At 45.2% G+C, this 16,079-nt stretch overlaps 1 protein-coding gene across 2 annotated transcripts in view; it reads left to right on the top strand.

Annotated features, from left to right (window-relative positions):
* The first annotated feature begins 312 nt into the window (after positions 1–312).
* Cxadr (CXADR Ig-like cell adhesion molecule) overlaps positions 313–16,079 on the top strand; it is a 54,330-nt gene continuing 38,563 nt past the window's right edge. For both annotated transcript variants that reach the window (XM_057764082.1, XM_057764080.1), the window contains exon 1: positions 313–467. In XM_057764082.1, coding sequence (XP_057620065.1) covers positions 425–467 — 43 coding nt within the window. In that variant the 5' untranslated portion in view covers positions 313–424. The remainder of the gene's footprint in view (positions 468–16,079) is intronic.

Below are 16,079 nucleotides of genomic sequence, written 5' to 3'. Positions count from 1 at the left end.
CCTGGAGCGGTCCCCGGGGGAGGGAGTGACGGACGGCAGTTTCAGTGGAGAGACGGGCAGGCTGGTTCCTAGTTCACAAAGCAGCGATTTCACCGAGGGAAGAAGGCTTTGGGGAGCTGGAGGTGGCTCCCAGTGCAAGCAGGTGCAGGGCGCAAGACTGCTGAAGCTGGACGATTCCCTGGAGGGGGACGCCCGCTGCGCCTAGTTTCCATGACAACGCCAGGGCGCCAACACTGTGGGTTCTTGCCAAGGGGCTCCGGACTGCTGCCGGAAGTGACGCGTTCACCTGCCGAGCTGGGGCGGGGCGCAGAGGTGCCTTCGCTGCTGCCTCTGCCGGGAGCTAGTCGGGAGTGTACCAGGCTTTGGAAAACCAAGGTTACCTAGCTAAGAGCGTTTACCTTCAAGCTGCGACCGGGCAGCCACCATGGCGCTTCTACTGTGCTTCGTGCTCCTGTACGGGGTTGCGGGTGAGTGGGGCATCCTTCTGTCCCCAATCCCTCGCGCTCGCAGCCCGCGGCCTCCCGGGAACAATGGGGCGTGGGGGGAGGGGGCGGCTCAATTTGGGGCGCTGCTGTGGTGGTGGCGGGTGGGCACCCATGCACCAGGGTGATATGGCCCGGCCACGCGCACCAGCCGAGAGAATGCATCTGTACCAGGAGTCGCGCAGGGGGCGTGGGGCGGCAGCGGAGCGGGGACCAGATCGCACCGTAGCGGTGGTCGGGGCTCATGGAGCGGCGTGCGGGGCGCGCCTCCAGGGCAGCTTACCCTGGGGGACCGCTTTGCTTTATCTGCCCTTGTCTCTTTCCCGCGTCTGCCTGGGTGTTGTGTTCTCCAGCATTCCCCGATTTCCAAGCTCCCGGCTGCGAGTGTTTAGGTATCGGGTAGTCCAGGCGGGGAGACTGAATTACAAACGCCATTATTGAGAGAAGACTGAGCCGTTCTGTGTCAGTCGTCCAGGCTACCTCTAGGAAAGGAGCACCCAAGCTGCGCTATCCGGGTGGATTTGGGTCTCCAAGAATAGGCTGGCCGTAGACTGGGTATTAGGGAGTCAGTGTTGGGGAGGAGTTACCAAGGGGTTGGTAGTGAGTTGATTCATTTTTTTTTTAAAGACGACGTTCAGGTGGTGAGTTGTGCGGTGCTAGCAATCGCCTAGTATATCTTTCAGCTGCAGAACCTCTTTCCGGGAGAAGGAAAAAGATATTTAAATAATGCCTGGATACCAAAAGACATTTTGACACTTAGAAATTGATCTTTTCCTAAGTGTGTTTTAACTAGTTGATCTCATTGACTATACTAAGCATTTGGCGGAATTTAAAAACCAAATGAGTCCTAAAAAGGATTCCCAGGTACAGCTCTAGAAGGCACGCGCGCGCGCGCACACACAGTGTAGTCGCCAAAGATGATTTTGGGGGAGGGTCCCGGGAGTTGGGGAGGAGGTTGAATCAGTGGCGGCTCTGTCTGTTGAGATGACTCTCCACTTCCTGTTGAAATGTTAATTCCATTGTTGGATGCCGCAGCTGTGAACATTGCTCATGGGATCAACATTCTATTAACTGGTCTAATCTGAGGCGATCGCTCCACCTCCCCTCTTTTTGATACAGATCTTTTAGTCTTGGCTGAAGTTTGGAAAGTAAATCTTCTGGGAAACCTGAAGGGTCATTGAACCAGTCTACTGTGTGTATCCCACCTTTGTTTTGTAAAACAAACTCAAGTTGAGTATGTGAGGTTGTATTCTGGGGAGGAAATACCGTTTAGACCACGTCCAAAGCAGAAAGTGTAGGAGACCGACCACCTTACCCCCTCACACACACACCTTTTTTGTATTTATTTTTTGGTGAAGGAATGGGGTATGTTTTTTTTTCTTCTGAAATACCTCATTGATAGCCACTCTTTCCATTAAGGCTATTGTAATATACTTAGCCGTTCATTTCACAGAGTGGGGGCTAGGGTATGGTGAACATATTAAAGGACAACTGTTTTCACTCCAGCTTTTCTTTTCTTTTTTTTCCCGAGACAGGGTTTCTCAGCGGCTTTGAAGTCTGTCCTGGAACTAGCTCTTATAGACCAGGCTGGCCTCGAACTCAGAGATCCGCCTGCCTCTGCCTCCGGAGTGCTGGGATTAAAGGCGTGCCCCACCACCGCCCGGCTCACTCCAGTTTTTCTGCTTAAGAACTCAGGAATTCCCCAGTCCGTGTCCCCCGCCCAGTACCATTCACCCAAACCCAAATCCCAGACACTTCAGAAACTAATTGATTTATGACTTTGAGTATTGGCTCTTAGGTGTAGTAATGGTGAGAAGTTCTAGTTCATTGCTAACACAATGATTCATATTTTCAAAATAAGCTTTATTTATTGACATACTGCCATGCTGTAGACTTGCCTTTGCAAGTTTTTAAAAATCATTTATTTTTTATTAAATGTTTATTAGTGTTTTGCCTGTGTGTATGTCTGTGTGAGGGAATGGGAGTCAGACAGGTGTGTGCTTCCATGTGGATGCTGGGAATTGAACCCAGGAGCTCTAGAAGACCAAGCAATCAGTGCTCTGAACCCCTGAGCCATCTCTCCAGCCCAGCCCTAGTCTTTGCAAATTTTGTGTTATGTCCTGGACGCTGATGGGACTCTACAGGTCTATTTACTGCCTATGTAGTTCAAAGTTATCTGATTAGGAGCAATAGTGGAGCTGGAGCTGTACTAGTAAGATTAACCCTTGATTAAACAGTTACTAAGCATGCTGAGGATAACCTTCAACACTTGACCCTCCTGCCTTTTCCCAGTGCTTGGCTTAGGAACTCAGGGCTCCAAGCACTCTCCCGACTGAGCTACACACATTCCCAGCTGTAAGTGCCACTTTTCTAATGGCTAGTGATTTTTTTTTTAAGGGTTCAAGGCTTGTCTGGAACTCAGCTGCGTAGACAGCAAATTTAGCAGCAGCCCTGCTTCAGCTTCTACTTCCTACTTGCTGGATTTGCAGGAGCACACCCCCATACCTGACCTGTGTATACATTCCTTTAATCCCTCAAGTGACCCTTGAGGGTATGTATCACAACCATCTCTATTGTCTGAGTAGAGAAACTGAGGCATGGAGTAGTTGTGTAAATGAATGTGCCGTAGTCACGGTTTTGCTGCTCATTCTCCTCCTGTCACCGTGAGATTATACCTTTAAAGCAGCCACTTTCCTCTTTGATGACCTCTGATTGATATCCTCAGTTCTAACACTGGTCACCCGTCACTTGTGAAGAACCTGGTGTTGGTTTGACCATGTGTCAAATATTGAAGGCTTTTATGACTAACCTTTTAATTTCATGGCCTTGGTTGTGTGCTTCTGAGTCATTGTGAGGAACCCAAGATTTTTCTGGGCTTAGGACACTGTTGGAAACTAATATGGCTGAATGTACCCCATGTACCGAACTAGTTTTGTTTTCAGAGAGTGTCTCATGTACCCCAGGCTGGCCTCTAACCAAGGATGGGCTTTGAATTCCCAGTTCTTCTTCCTCTACTTCCCAAGTAGTGAGATTACAGAAGGGAACCCTGGACCTAGCCAGCACCAGAATTTTTCTTTTAAAAAACTCTCTGGGTGTAATGGCACGCGCCTTTAATCCCAGTAATCTGGAGGCAGGGGCAAGTAAATCTCTGTGAGTTCAAGGACAACCCAGGATGTGTGGAGAGACAAAAACAAAATAAAACAATAAAAAAAAAACCCACCGAAATCCAAAACAACTAATTCTTTGAGGGTTTCATTCATGTATATCATGCATTTTGACCTTATCAACCTCCCATTTGTTCTTCGATTCTTCCCTGATGATCCCCTTTCCCCCTGCCACGTTCTCCTCCCAACTTCATGTCCTTTTACAGTCCAGTGAGTCTATTCAGTGCCGTCCATATGTGTGTGGATATGGAGCCATCCACTGGAGCAGGTCCACATGTGCAGGGCTGTAGAACCGTGCTCTGGTCCACGCTGCAGGTGAGACTTCACGAGCTCCTGTCTGTGATGAAAACTTGACTGGTTTGGTCTTAGTGTCAGCAGTTCAGAAAGTTTGTTCCCTAACAGGACGCTGCTGCTTTTCGCTCTACCAGTGAGTAAAGCTTTAAAACACCCCGATTGCCGGTCACCTGCCAGCCGTTTGATGGTGGCTAAGCCACAGTCCGAAGGACACCCCAGATGCTTTGTGTGTGCAGAACCGATGTACTGAGGAAGGGGTTGGGAAGGTGGTGGTCAAAGGATGCATTGTTTTCAGTGGGTCAGAGGAGTCCGTTTAGGAGATGTATTTGAACGTGTTGACCTTAGTTAATAACATAGTCTTGAAAATTGCTGAGTAGATTTTAACTGTTACCACAAAAAATAGGTATGAGGTAATTGTCTATTACGTGGCTAGATACAGTCATTCCAGAGCACACTGGTGTGCTCCTCCCTTCCATGCTCCCTCCTCCTTCCTCCCGGCTCTGCTCCCTCCTCCCATGCATCTCTGGCTCTCTCTCACTAGGGCATTGTACTATTATGTAGCCAGGCTGTCAGGACAGTCATCCTTTTGCATCAACTTCCTGAAAGCTGGAATTATGGGATTCTAGGTGTGAGCCTGCACACCACCATTCCAGTGTTCCGCTCTAAGTTCTGTGCTGTGTTTACCATAAGCTTCTCTTTTGAAATTCCCAACATCTAGTTTTGGTTTTCCAACCCTTACTGCTCTCAGTGTTAGCTTTTCCATGGTTTGGCATAGCCCTTTTTACACTGTGTCCTAATCCTGAGTGACCTCATATCTACAACTGGTTGACACGCCATGAAGATAATTTCCAACTCAACTCAGTTTGGATTCTGAACTATTTCCCTTTTCTTTTCTTCCTTCTTTTTCTACCTCTTGTTTCTTTTTCTGGGCCTGCTCTCATCTTGATTTTTTTTTCTTTCATTCTTTCCAAAGTCTCTTTCCGTTGCTAGGGAAGGTTAGCCTGAAATGTACTATGTAGCCCATTCTAGCTTTGAACTCATGACAATGTTTTTGTCTCTGCCCCGCCAACTGCTGGGATTATAGTAGACATAAACTGCCATACCTGCTTGAGTCTTACAGTCAAGGTTTCACTTCCATACTTTAGATTTTTCCAAGTCCCTAAGTAAACGTTTTCATTCATTAGAAGATGAAAGGTCTATTCAGTCAAGTATTTATGGCTTACTATATTCCATACTCTGTGCTAGGTGCCTCTACAATAGCGTATGATACAAATTGTAAAATGTATTAACGAAGAGGTGTGGAATTTGCAATGAAGGACATGTGATGTGTCGGGGGTTTTAGAAGTTCAGTGGATATAAAATATATTAACAAAAACTGTTGAAACCTTTATTGTACATGAGTCATAAGATGGCCTAGGGTGGGGACTGAGGTCTTTTTTTTTTTAAGTGTTAACAAGTGCCCTATGATGTCACTGCTGACCATGTTTAGTGGACAGAGATGTAAAGGCTGTTTTGAGAGCTTGGCAGAAGATTATAGGTTGGTCAAATCAGTCTTGCGCACCCATGGTCCTGAGACTGGCTGGTGGCGTTGTAAAAGTTCTCGAATGGTAACAATGCAGTCATTCTGGAGGCAGGCAGAACTGCCAGCTCTAACTGGACTCCGGCCTTGCTGTGCGCATGGATGGCCCCGGTAGACATGCTGCGCAGCGATGTTGGTCTTCCCCTTGGGTCTGGGAAGGTTTTTTGGGAGACATGAAAAAGCCTTCTGGTTCTTTCTACCAAAGGGAGAACTTGGAGAAAAGCAGTGCAATTTCTGACTTGATTTTTGTGGTGATATCACAGTCTATGGGCAGAATAAAGAAAAGTGCAAGGTGTGTGTGTGTGTGTGTGTGTGTGTGTGTGTGTTTGACACAGAGTTTCTCTCTGTGAGAACCTTGGCTGTATTGGAACTTGCTTTGTAGCCTACACTGGCCTTGAACTCAGAGATCCACCTGCCTCTGCCTCCCAAGCACTGGGATTAAAGGTGTGTACCACCATTTGTTTTTTTTTTTTTAAAGACTTAATTGTTTTTACTTTATGTGTATAAGTGTTTTATGTAAATTATGTATGTGTACTTACTTCCTCCATTCCTGATGTCTGGAGTGGCCAAAAGAGGGTGCCAGGTCCCTTGGGACTATGTAGCACTGTGTGGGTTCTGTTTCCAGAACCTAGGTACTCTACAAGAAGCCAGTGCTCTTACCTGCAAAGCCATCTCTCCAGCCCTTGACTAGGATCTTAGGATGGGAATTAAAAAACAAAACAAAACAAATCCCCCAAGAAACCAGTAGGAAGATTTTTAAAAGATCTAATCCCAGGAGAGGCAAAGATCAGCAATCCTGAATTGAGGATCACTGCTGAGAGATGCCAACTATGAATACAAAGATGACATAGGAGGTGGCAGAAATATCACCCATAAGCAGCGCAAGCACTTATGAGATCATGGAAGCATCGAGGTGTGTGATAAGGGCTGCTGGAGAGCTGGATGGTGCGGTTGCTCTAGAGACCGATGTAGAAATGAGGCTGGTCCTATTGCCAGCAAGCGGTTGTGAAATTGGGGTCAATGGATTCCACAAGGACAGTGTCTGTATTGGTGATACAAAAGCTGGATTTTAATAGGTTGTGTGGGTGTCCGGTTAGTGGAGACTAGAAACTGTACTTTGCACGTTGCCTTTTTAGCCCTAATTACAAAACAAGAAGCCAGCAGATCTTGCTTTTTATTTTTCTTCTTCTTTTTTTCTTTTTGTTTTTGTTTTTTGAGACAGGGTTTCTCTGTAGCTTTTGGAGCCTGTCCTGGAACTCACTCTGTAGACCTGCTTGCCTCAAACTCACAGAGATATGCCTGCCTCTGCCTCCTGAGTGCTGGGATTAAAGGCGTGTGCCACCACCTCCTGGCCAGATCTTTCTTTTTCTCATTTCAGATCAAAAATCTCAAAAACCTTGTTACTTGAATATTGTTTCTCCTGCAGATGAACTCCCGAACCCTTTGGATGCTCAGGGATGACATTCTCCCATCTCATCTCTTACTTCTGGACCTATCAGTGCTGAACTTACTCCTCTGTGTGCTTTCAACCCGTATTTCCAGAACCGTCATCACTGCCGTCCTTTCCTGTCTTAACCAGACTTTGAAGCAGCTGCCTGCATTTACTGACTCAATTCTCTTTTTTCATGTCACCTCCTTCCTTCCCATGCTTCTGTGAAGCTGCGGTGGTTGTCCACACTGAAGTTACCGCTGTGGCTGCGTCACGTCTTGCCTCTTCAGCCTTGTGGCAGAAATAGCTTTGTTGGGGCTGGAGAGATGGCTCAGTAGTTAAGAGCAGTGGCTGCTCTTCTAGAGGACCCAGATTCAATTTCCAGCACTTACATGGTGGCTCAAAATCATCCGTAACTCCAGTTTCTGGGTATCTAATACCCTCTTCTAGCCTCTGTGGGCACTGCATACTTGTGGTGCCTACACAGGCAAAACAGTCATACACATAACATTAAAAATAAGAAACCAAACCCTGTTAAACAGTCTCTCCCCTCTGGGGTTGGTGCTTGTTTTCCTCCCTGCTAATCAATCTCTGTCCTGTCTTGCTAGTTTAGATGTGCTGTGCTCAGTTTCCCACTTGTTCTGTAAGCGCAGATTTCCCAGGTTTCCTGGCTTTGGTAACCATTCCAATGCTCGCAGCCACGGGTCTATTTCTAGTTTCTCACAGCCTTCGCCCATCCCGTCATGCCACCCCCTCTCTCCACTTAGACTTCACACTTCACTGAGCCTATTCCTTCTGACATTATCTCAGGCAGAAGTGTGGCATTTCACTTGACTCTCTCATCCATTCTCATTCTGTGCCTCCAGCCCCGAGCTGCTTGGGTCATAATATCATAGCATCTTCACAGCAGGCCTTGCTCAGGTGAACCTCCCGCTGTGCTCCAGGCCTGTCCCTTTAACGCCAGCCACACCTTATTATGACTGGGTTTCTCACCAGCCTGATGCTTTCTTGAGATAAAGACTGTATTTGCCCTCTCCAGCTTACACTGACGCTACGCACACTCATTGGACGCGTGCAGAAAGGTCCTCAAGGCACTTGGGAAGGACCTTGAATGGCAAGAGCGTTTGAAGGTCAGAGGGGGTTGATGGAAGTGGTGAGCGAGGCCTGGCGGTGTCTCCTCACCTGGGCAGCTCTGGGTAGCTTTGCCTGGTTGCTCAGGAATGGGCAGCCCGTTTCCACTCCAGCCCAAGCTCGAGTGTTCTGTTTCCAGTCTGTTCTTTCTGTCTCCTGGTTGCCACACTTCCCCAATCTACACACGAGACATCAGCGGGTGAAAACGGATCCCTTTGTGAGAAAATAAAGGAAATATTTAAGGTGGGGATTTGGACTGTGTCTGTTCAGTGGTCAGCAAGTCGTGGATGTGAACTCTGAGATAATTATTGGAGTAAACCAGGAAGCAAGTAGCAGCTAACCGGAATGACCTTAGAACCTTGGCTTCCTGGCTTTCACCTAACTTATGCTCCTTAGGAAAAGAAAACCAATAGTCTTAAATAGCAGGTCTCAACCTGTGGGTCTCAACCCATTGGGGTTGTGTATCAGATAGCCTGCATATCAGATATTATGTTACTGCACATAGCAGTAGCAAAACTACAGTTATGAAGTAGCAATGAAAATAATTTTCTGGTTGGCGGTCAGCACATCATGAGGAACTGTATTGAAGGGTCACAGCGTGAGGAAGGTTGAGAACCAGGTGCTCTAAAATTATTGCTAGATTGGTTTTCATATTTAGGTTTTCTTCTTGAAGTTGGGAGAGACAGCACAGTCAGTAAAAGTGCGTGGCATGCAAGCATGAAGACCTGAGTTCAGTCCCCAGAACTCATAAAAAGCCAGACATAGGCACCGAGGAGGCAAGGACAGGGGTGTCTGCAGCTCCCTGACTGGTCAAGCATGACTGTGAGCTCCCAGGCCAAGAGACTGTCTCCAAAAAGTCAAAGTGGATGGTGTGTGACGTATGACACCTGAGACTGTCCTTTGCCCTACACACACACATACACACACACGAACACATGCATAAAAGTTGTTTTCTTTTTCCTTATTCATAGTGTCTTGTTAGGCCTCACCTTCAAAATGATGGGATTACAGAAATCTTCCATGGTGGCTCTGGGGTTAGATCATTTCCTAGACACTAGACAATAAAAAAATAAGTTTTCCAACTCTCCTTTCTTTTCTACTTAATTTCTAAATTGGGCTGAAGGTATAGATGGAGGAATGGGAAGAGTGTAGGTGACCCCCTTGGCATGGTGATAGGATTCCTTCTGAAAACTGGAACCAGCTGCTTTTCTGCAGATTTACTTTCCCCAGCCCATTTCTGACTCCTGGCTAATGCAGGACAAAGTAGTTAAACAGGTTCTATTTCTATTTAGTAACAGGGATGATGAAGGTGAAGGTAAACTATTGATGAGGCCAAGGAGTTAACAATGTATGTCCGATGCTCTGGAACCTTTCTCCTTTCCTTGTCTCACCCATTTTGATTTGGACTAAGCGGGTGGCTGGTTCAGAGCTTTGTCCTTAACTATCTCACCTGGAGTCAGCAGAGTTTAAAGTTGATTGTAATTGACAGGGTGCATAGAGAAGATTGCTTCCTGCTCTTGCAGGAGGGAAAGAAGGAAAACCACAGCGGTCTGATATTACCGGTGTTTGTTCTTCAGTATTTGAGAAAAAGGCCTGGCACAGTTAAATGAACTAACACATTCATACTGAGGAAATACAGATGTCTTTGGAAACAAGTCCATGTCCGTGACATGAAAGATGTTTAGACTGAAAGAATGAAGGAGACACGTGGATACTGCTGGACCTTCTGAAGCCACAGGTCTGCTTTCCCGGAAGCTTTCCAGGTTTCTTATGCTTTGACTCCAGAAGCAGTGAGCCAAATGCCGTGAGTCATCTTTGTTAAGTCCTTAGAGTGATGACGTCATCAGTGTCTTCAGACTCACCAGTAAACAATGTTTTGAACTTGAAAACTAGGAAAATTCCCATGTTTTCAAGTGGTTGGATATAAACTTTCACCTTGTTTTGTACTGGAGTGGTGTTGTAAGAACTGTAATTATTCCTTACTTGTTCATTGTAAACTTGACCACTTCAGACCAGTCTAGAGCCAGACATGATGGTGCATGCCTTTAATCCCAGCACTCTGAGGCAGAAGCAGGTGAATCTCTCAGGCCAGCCCGTAGAGAGCAAGTTCCAGGGCAGCCAGGACTGTTACACAGAGAAATTGTGTCTCAAAAAAGAAAAAAAAAAAGCAAGCAAGCAAACAAACAAAACCGACCAAACAAACAAACAAAAAAAGAAAACAACCTAGAATGAGTTGAGTCCGGGATAGAAAAGTGAATATACTCTGATTTTTGTTTGTTTGTTTCTTTGATGTGTCTCTGTATAAACCATACTGGAGTTGATCTCCCTGCAGCCAGCCAATCACAGTCTCTAGAAATCTGTGACTGCAGTATTGGGCCACTACTCAGGGGTTCTTGTTTTTGAAATTTTATTTGAATCTATCCTCTTAGTAGCCTTGAAATAAGAAGGACATCCATCATTCAAAATTGAGGAATCCAAGCTTGCATCCACTTGATTGTGGCCGTGATGTCAGACAGTGCAGTACAGTGAAAATGTCAATGCTGCCTGCATTTGTCATTAGAAATTCTCTTCCGGCCATATCTAGAAAGGAAAGATGGAGTTAACTGAATAACTTTTAGCCTGGTTTATTTTTTTTTAAATATTTTTATGGTTTATTTAACTTTATTTTATGTGCATTGGTGTGAAGGTGTCAGATCCCCTGCAAATGGATCTTCAGACAGTTGTGAGCTGCCATGTGGGTGCTGGGAATTGAACCCGGGTCCTCTGGAAGAGCAGTTAGTGCTTTTAACCACTGAACCATCCCTCCAGCCCCTAGCCTGGTTTATATAAAACACATTTCCATATATGATCAAATTAAACATTGAGATAGTGAATATTTCTTTTCCAAATAGTCTTTGAAATTTGGTTAGTGTTTCCATTTATAGCTCATTATAGCGCATTTCAGCTTGCATTAGACACTTGTCCAGTAGCTGGCAGTCACCATAGTGGCCAGCATAGACCTAGAATGCAAAGCAGTACTTCTGCTATAGCTAGCCCTAGAATGAACGCTTACTCAGAAAATGCACAAAAGCAGTGTAAGGGATTGTGCCTTTGTATTACTCTTGTGAGGTTTTATCTTTCAAGTAATTATGTGTGTAACATAGTATTTTCTGTTGGCAGTGAGCTAAATAAAGTCTCTTATTTCTTATTTAGTTTCTCTTAATTATCAGAGCAATTGTTACAAGGACACAATGATGTCAACTCCCCTTACTTGATAATTATGAATATTGTGCATTTTACATGGAAGACAGAAAAACGTATACACACAAATGTATATCTTAAGCTTGCCCATAGGGAAATATATGCATTCTGTGGAGGGTACCAAATAAACAGGATACCGCGACCCTGGTGATGGATGAGGAGGAGTTTGAATTCACTTTGGGACATTGGGAAGGCATTTATACCATGATTAAAGCAGCCAGTTTAGACATGCGTATCACAGGATGTAAATGACCTTTTCTGTACCAATTTAGGAGTTTTTTTTTTCTTTTTTAAAGTGAAACACTATTTACTGATTTTGGTATGTCCATTTGTTACGTTTTTTATTTTATTCGAGTGTTTTCTTACTGTTTTTGCCAAGTAGTTCCTTTCCAGACTTACGTTAATGAAAAGGGAAGAAAAGGCAGCTGAGGTTTTTGTAAGGAGGCTAGGAAATTTTCTAAAATGGAGTGATACATCGCATTTCATGAAGGTGATGAAAATATTCACCATGGCAACCATTCTGCTTTTACCCATAATGCAAGATAACCTATTTGCATTTGTTTTGTCGGACACATGTGAAATTAGCAGCCGTGTAGTGGAGTCTGGGGGGAAGACAATTACTGCTTAGATAGGACAGGGCTGGAGTCACTGGTCAGAGTTGAAATGTGAATGCAGCCTTTCAAGAGGGGGTCCTTGTGAGGGGCTGGGAGGGGGGAGGGTCCTTGTGAGAGGCTGGGGAGGGGGGAGGGTCTTTGTGAGGGGCTGGGAGGGGGGAGGGTCCTTGTGAGGGGCTGGGGAAAGGGGGTCTCAATCTAGGTCAGCCCTACTTATATCTGCATGCTCCTCGCCTGCCTTCCCGTGGTTATTTACATGTTCCTTAGTCCTGGCTTCTTCTATATTAGATATTTGTCACAAGCAATTGCAATTCCTGTGGAAGTTTGAAGGAAATAATGCGTAGTTTTTGCTGAGGAGATGCAGTGGGTCCCCGGATAGAAATGAGAAGGCCCTGTTCTCGGGAGGAGTCAGACATTTTCTTCTTTTATTTCTCGCACCCCAGCGTAAATTAACCATAACTCTACTGTTCTACTGTGTATTTCCAGTCTTCCGGGTGTCTTATCCTGTGTTTCCAACAAGGTTTTATTTCTCTGAGGTTTTCATGTTTAAATCCAAATCCAGGTGTTCTAGTGCATGTCCCCCCCCCCCTTTTTTTTTTTTACAAGCATGCTCGAAATGCCTCATTTCATTTACTTGGACAGGCTCGCAATCTGTCTACTGTTCCTGTCCTCTTCTTGAAGGCCACGCTCCTCAAAATAGCAGTAGCTTCTGTTTCTGCTTGGGTCCCCTTGTCATTCCAGTCAGATGTATCCTATTCCACATCAACAGAGCTGTGCTGGAGTTGACCTAGGCAGCCAGCAATTATCAAAACTAGTACAAACCTTTTATTGTCTTGTCCTTTCATAATAAGTGTTGAGTTCCTACTGTTTGGAACACCCTGTTACTAAGTGTTAATAGATAAGAGACCCAGAGGGGTCTACATCCTAACAGGAGGGGTGGGTTTGGTGTGTTTATTCATTATATATTGTGCTGGCTTGTCTTACGTCAACGTGACACACAAACTAGCGTGTCGGAAAGGAGGAAGCCTCAGTTGTGGGAATGCTCCATAAGATCCAGCTGTAAGGCATTTCCCTAATTAGTGATTGATGGGGGAGGGCTCAGCGCATCGTGGGTGGGGCCATCCCTGAGCTGGTGGTCCAGTGTTGTACAAGAAGGCAGACTGAGAAAGCCAAAAGAAGCAAGCCATTAGCACTGTTCTTCCACGGCCTCTGCTCAGGTCCTGCCCTGACTTCCTCCAGTGATGCACAGGGCTGTGGAAACGTAAGCCAAATAAACCCTTTCCTCCACAACTTGCTATTCAGTCACGGTGTTTCATTGCAGCAATAGAAACCCTGACTAAGACACATTCTGTAGGCATGCACCACCGTGTCCAGTTTATGGCACCCGGAGCTTCCTGCACGCTCGCCATGCGGCACCCTGTTAAGTAAGCTATAGTCCTCGCCTGAGATGGGCTTTTATGATGACAATGACCTGCCTATTGTCCTCTATTTATTGAAGAGAGACCTCTGGCCTGCTGGACTCTGTCCTTAAACTATGTGCCTGAGAATGTGGAAGCATTGGGTACCTGGAGGTAATCTCCTTGTCAAATACGCTAGGAACAGAACTCTGGGCCTCTGGAAGAACAGTACGTGTGCTGTTGGTTGCTTTTATTCTCCAGTCTTTGGCGAGCCACCCAGTTCTCAAATAAATCACACAGAGGCTTATTCTTATAAATGCATGGCCTTAGCTTGACTTGTTTCTATCTAGCTTTTCTTAAATTATCCTGTCTATCTTTTGCCTCTGGGCTTCTATATTTCTTTATTCTACATACCTTTCTTGACTTCGTACTCCATGGCTTGCTGTGTAGCTGGGTGGCTGGCCCTTGATGTCCTCCTCTCCTCCTTTTCTCGTTCCTCTATCTTCCCTTTCTAGATTTCTCCTTCTATTTATTCTATGTGCCAGCCCCACCTGTTTCATTCTCCTGCCTAGCTATTGGCCGTTCAGCTCTTTATTAGACCAATCAGGTGTTTTAGACAGGCAAACTAACACAGCTTCACAGAGTTAAACAAATGCAACATAAAAGAATGCCACACTTCTTTCCATCATTAAACAAATATTCCACAGCATAAACAAATGTAACACATCTTCAACTAACAGTCTGCAACAGTATGTGTTCTTAACCACTGAGCCAGCCCTCCTGACCCTGACATATGTGCATTATTTTATTTGATCCTACTACAGTAATGAATGCATTATTACAATTTATTTTTTTAAAGTTTATTTTATACACATTGGTGTTTTTGTCTTCATGTATGTCTGTGTGAGAGTGTTGGATCCCATAGAACTGGAGTCACAGTTGTGAGATGCTTTGTGGGTGCTGGGAATCGAACCCTGGTTCTCTGGAAGGGCAGTCAGTGCTCTTAACCACTGAGCCATCTCTCCAGCCCCCTTTTATTATTACAATTTATTCATTTTCCAGCACAAGGACTCACTGTATAGCCCAGGTTGGCCTTGAACTCACAAATATAGAGTAGACTAGTTTCAGACACTTGGTGATCCTCCTGCCTCAGCTTCCTGAGTGCTGGTTCTAGGGATATACCACTGTACTTAGACAGCATTATTACTGTTTATTTTCATCTTAAATGTGAAAACATTTAGTCACCATGAGGCTATAAATTGCTTACAGATAATTTTATAAGCAAACTTTGAATTTGAACTCAGATCTGACCTTACATCCCTCACTGTTCATTGGATAAGTTACTTCTGTAATTCAGGCTGTGAATGTTTTCCACCACACTTATTGAGGGGTAGATTCTGAGCTGCTAAGCTGTTGACGTGCTGATGGGCGGAGTGGGAGGAAATGATGTAGGCAAAGGCGTCTTTTTGGTTGATTGATGGACTACACTTAGAGAACATTTCATTCTGAAACAGATAATTTAGTTCAACACCTTTAATTTATGCCTGAGGCCCAGAGAGTCAACTTGTCCAAAGTGACACAGACAGCTCGCTCTCTCCCTCTCTCTCTCTGCTCTCTCTGTCTTTGTCTCTCTGTCTCTTTGTCGCTTGTGTGTGTGTGTGTGTGTGTGTGTGTGTGTGTAACAGATGACTAGTCTGGTATTTATTTCTCTATTAAAAAGAACCCACCCAGGGCTGGAGAGATGGCTCAGCGGTTAAGAGCATTGCCTTCTCTTCCAAAGGTCCTGAGTTCAATTTCCAGCAACCACATGGTGGCTCACAACCATCTGTAATGAGGTCTGGTGCCCTCTTCTGGCCTGCAGGAATACATGTAGACAAATATTGTATACATAATAAATAAATAAATAAATAAATAAATAAATATTTAAAAAAAAAAAAGAACCCAGTCTCTGAACCGAGTGCCTGAGAGAAAGTCTACTTGGAAGTTTAGTGTAGAGGCTGGGGAGCTGCCTCAGCCGTCAGAAACAGGTACTACGCAGACTCAAGTTCAGGTCTTAGTATTCATGTTTTGTGGCTCATGACTACCTATAACTCAGGCTCCGGGTCATGTGCTGCCCTCTACTGGCCTTTGTGGGCACTGCACTCAGGTACACAAACCCACAGTCACACAATTAAAAACAAAGTATGGGTTAAAAAAGAAGCTAGTGTAGAGGAGACTTTGTGCATGTTTCAGCCCCTCCCCATCTCACAGATCTGGAGGGGTTCTGATGGTAGCCCCTGCCCTTTCTAGGGTTTTGGGATTCCTACAGGACGACTGTAGCTGAGAAGCCCTGGCCTGTCCCCGCCTACATATGGGTTTACTATGGCTGAGTTGTAGCCAGCCTGGTTAATTTGTATTTTGCTCCATTATAAGTTAAGCTACGTCTCAGTGTCTCTGATTCTGTGCAAAGTAGGGATACTGTTAATATCTCTGTCGTGGCGTCATTAATGAGAATTCATAGTTAATCTCTAGATAGTGGTTCTCAGCCTTCCTAACGCTTCGGCCCTTTAATAATACAGTTCCTCATGTTGTGCTGACCCCCAGCCATACAATTATTTTCACTGCTACTTCGTAATTGTAACTTTGCTACTGTTACGAATCGTAATGTAAGTATCTGACTTGCAGATGGTCTTAGGCGACCCCTGTGAAAGGGTCGTTTGACTCCCAGGTTGAGAACCCCAGCTCTAGAGCACTTTGAAAAGTGTGAGGC

Source organism: Chionomys nivalis, chromosome 3 (genome assembly GCF_950005125.1).
Source record: "Chionomys nivalis chromosome 3, mChiNiv1.1, whole genome shotgun sequence".
NCBI classification, from domain to species: domain Eukaryota; kingdom Metazoa; phylum Chordata; class Mammalia; order Rodentia; family Cricetidae; genus Chionomys; species Chionomys nivalis.
Note: the sequence above shows the minus strand (reverse complement) of the source record. Positions and strands in the feature narration are given on the sequence as shown.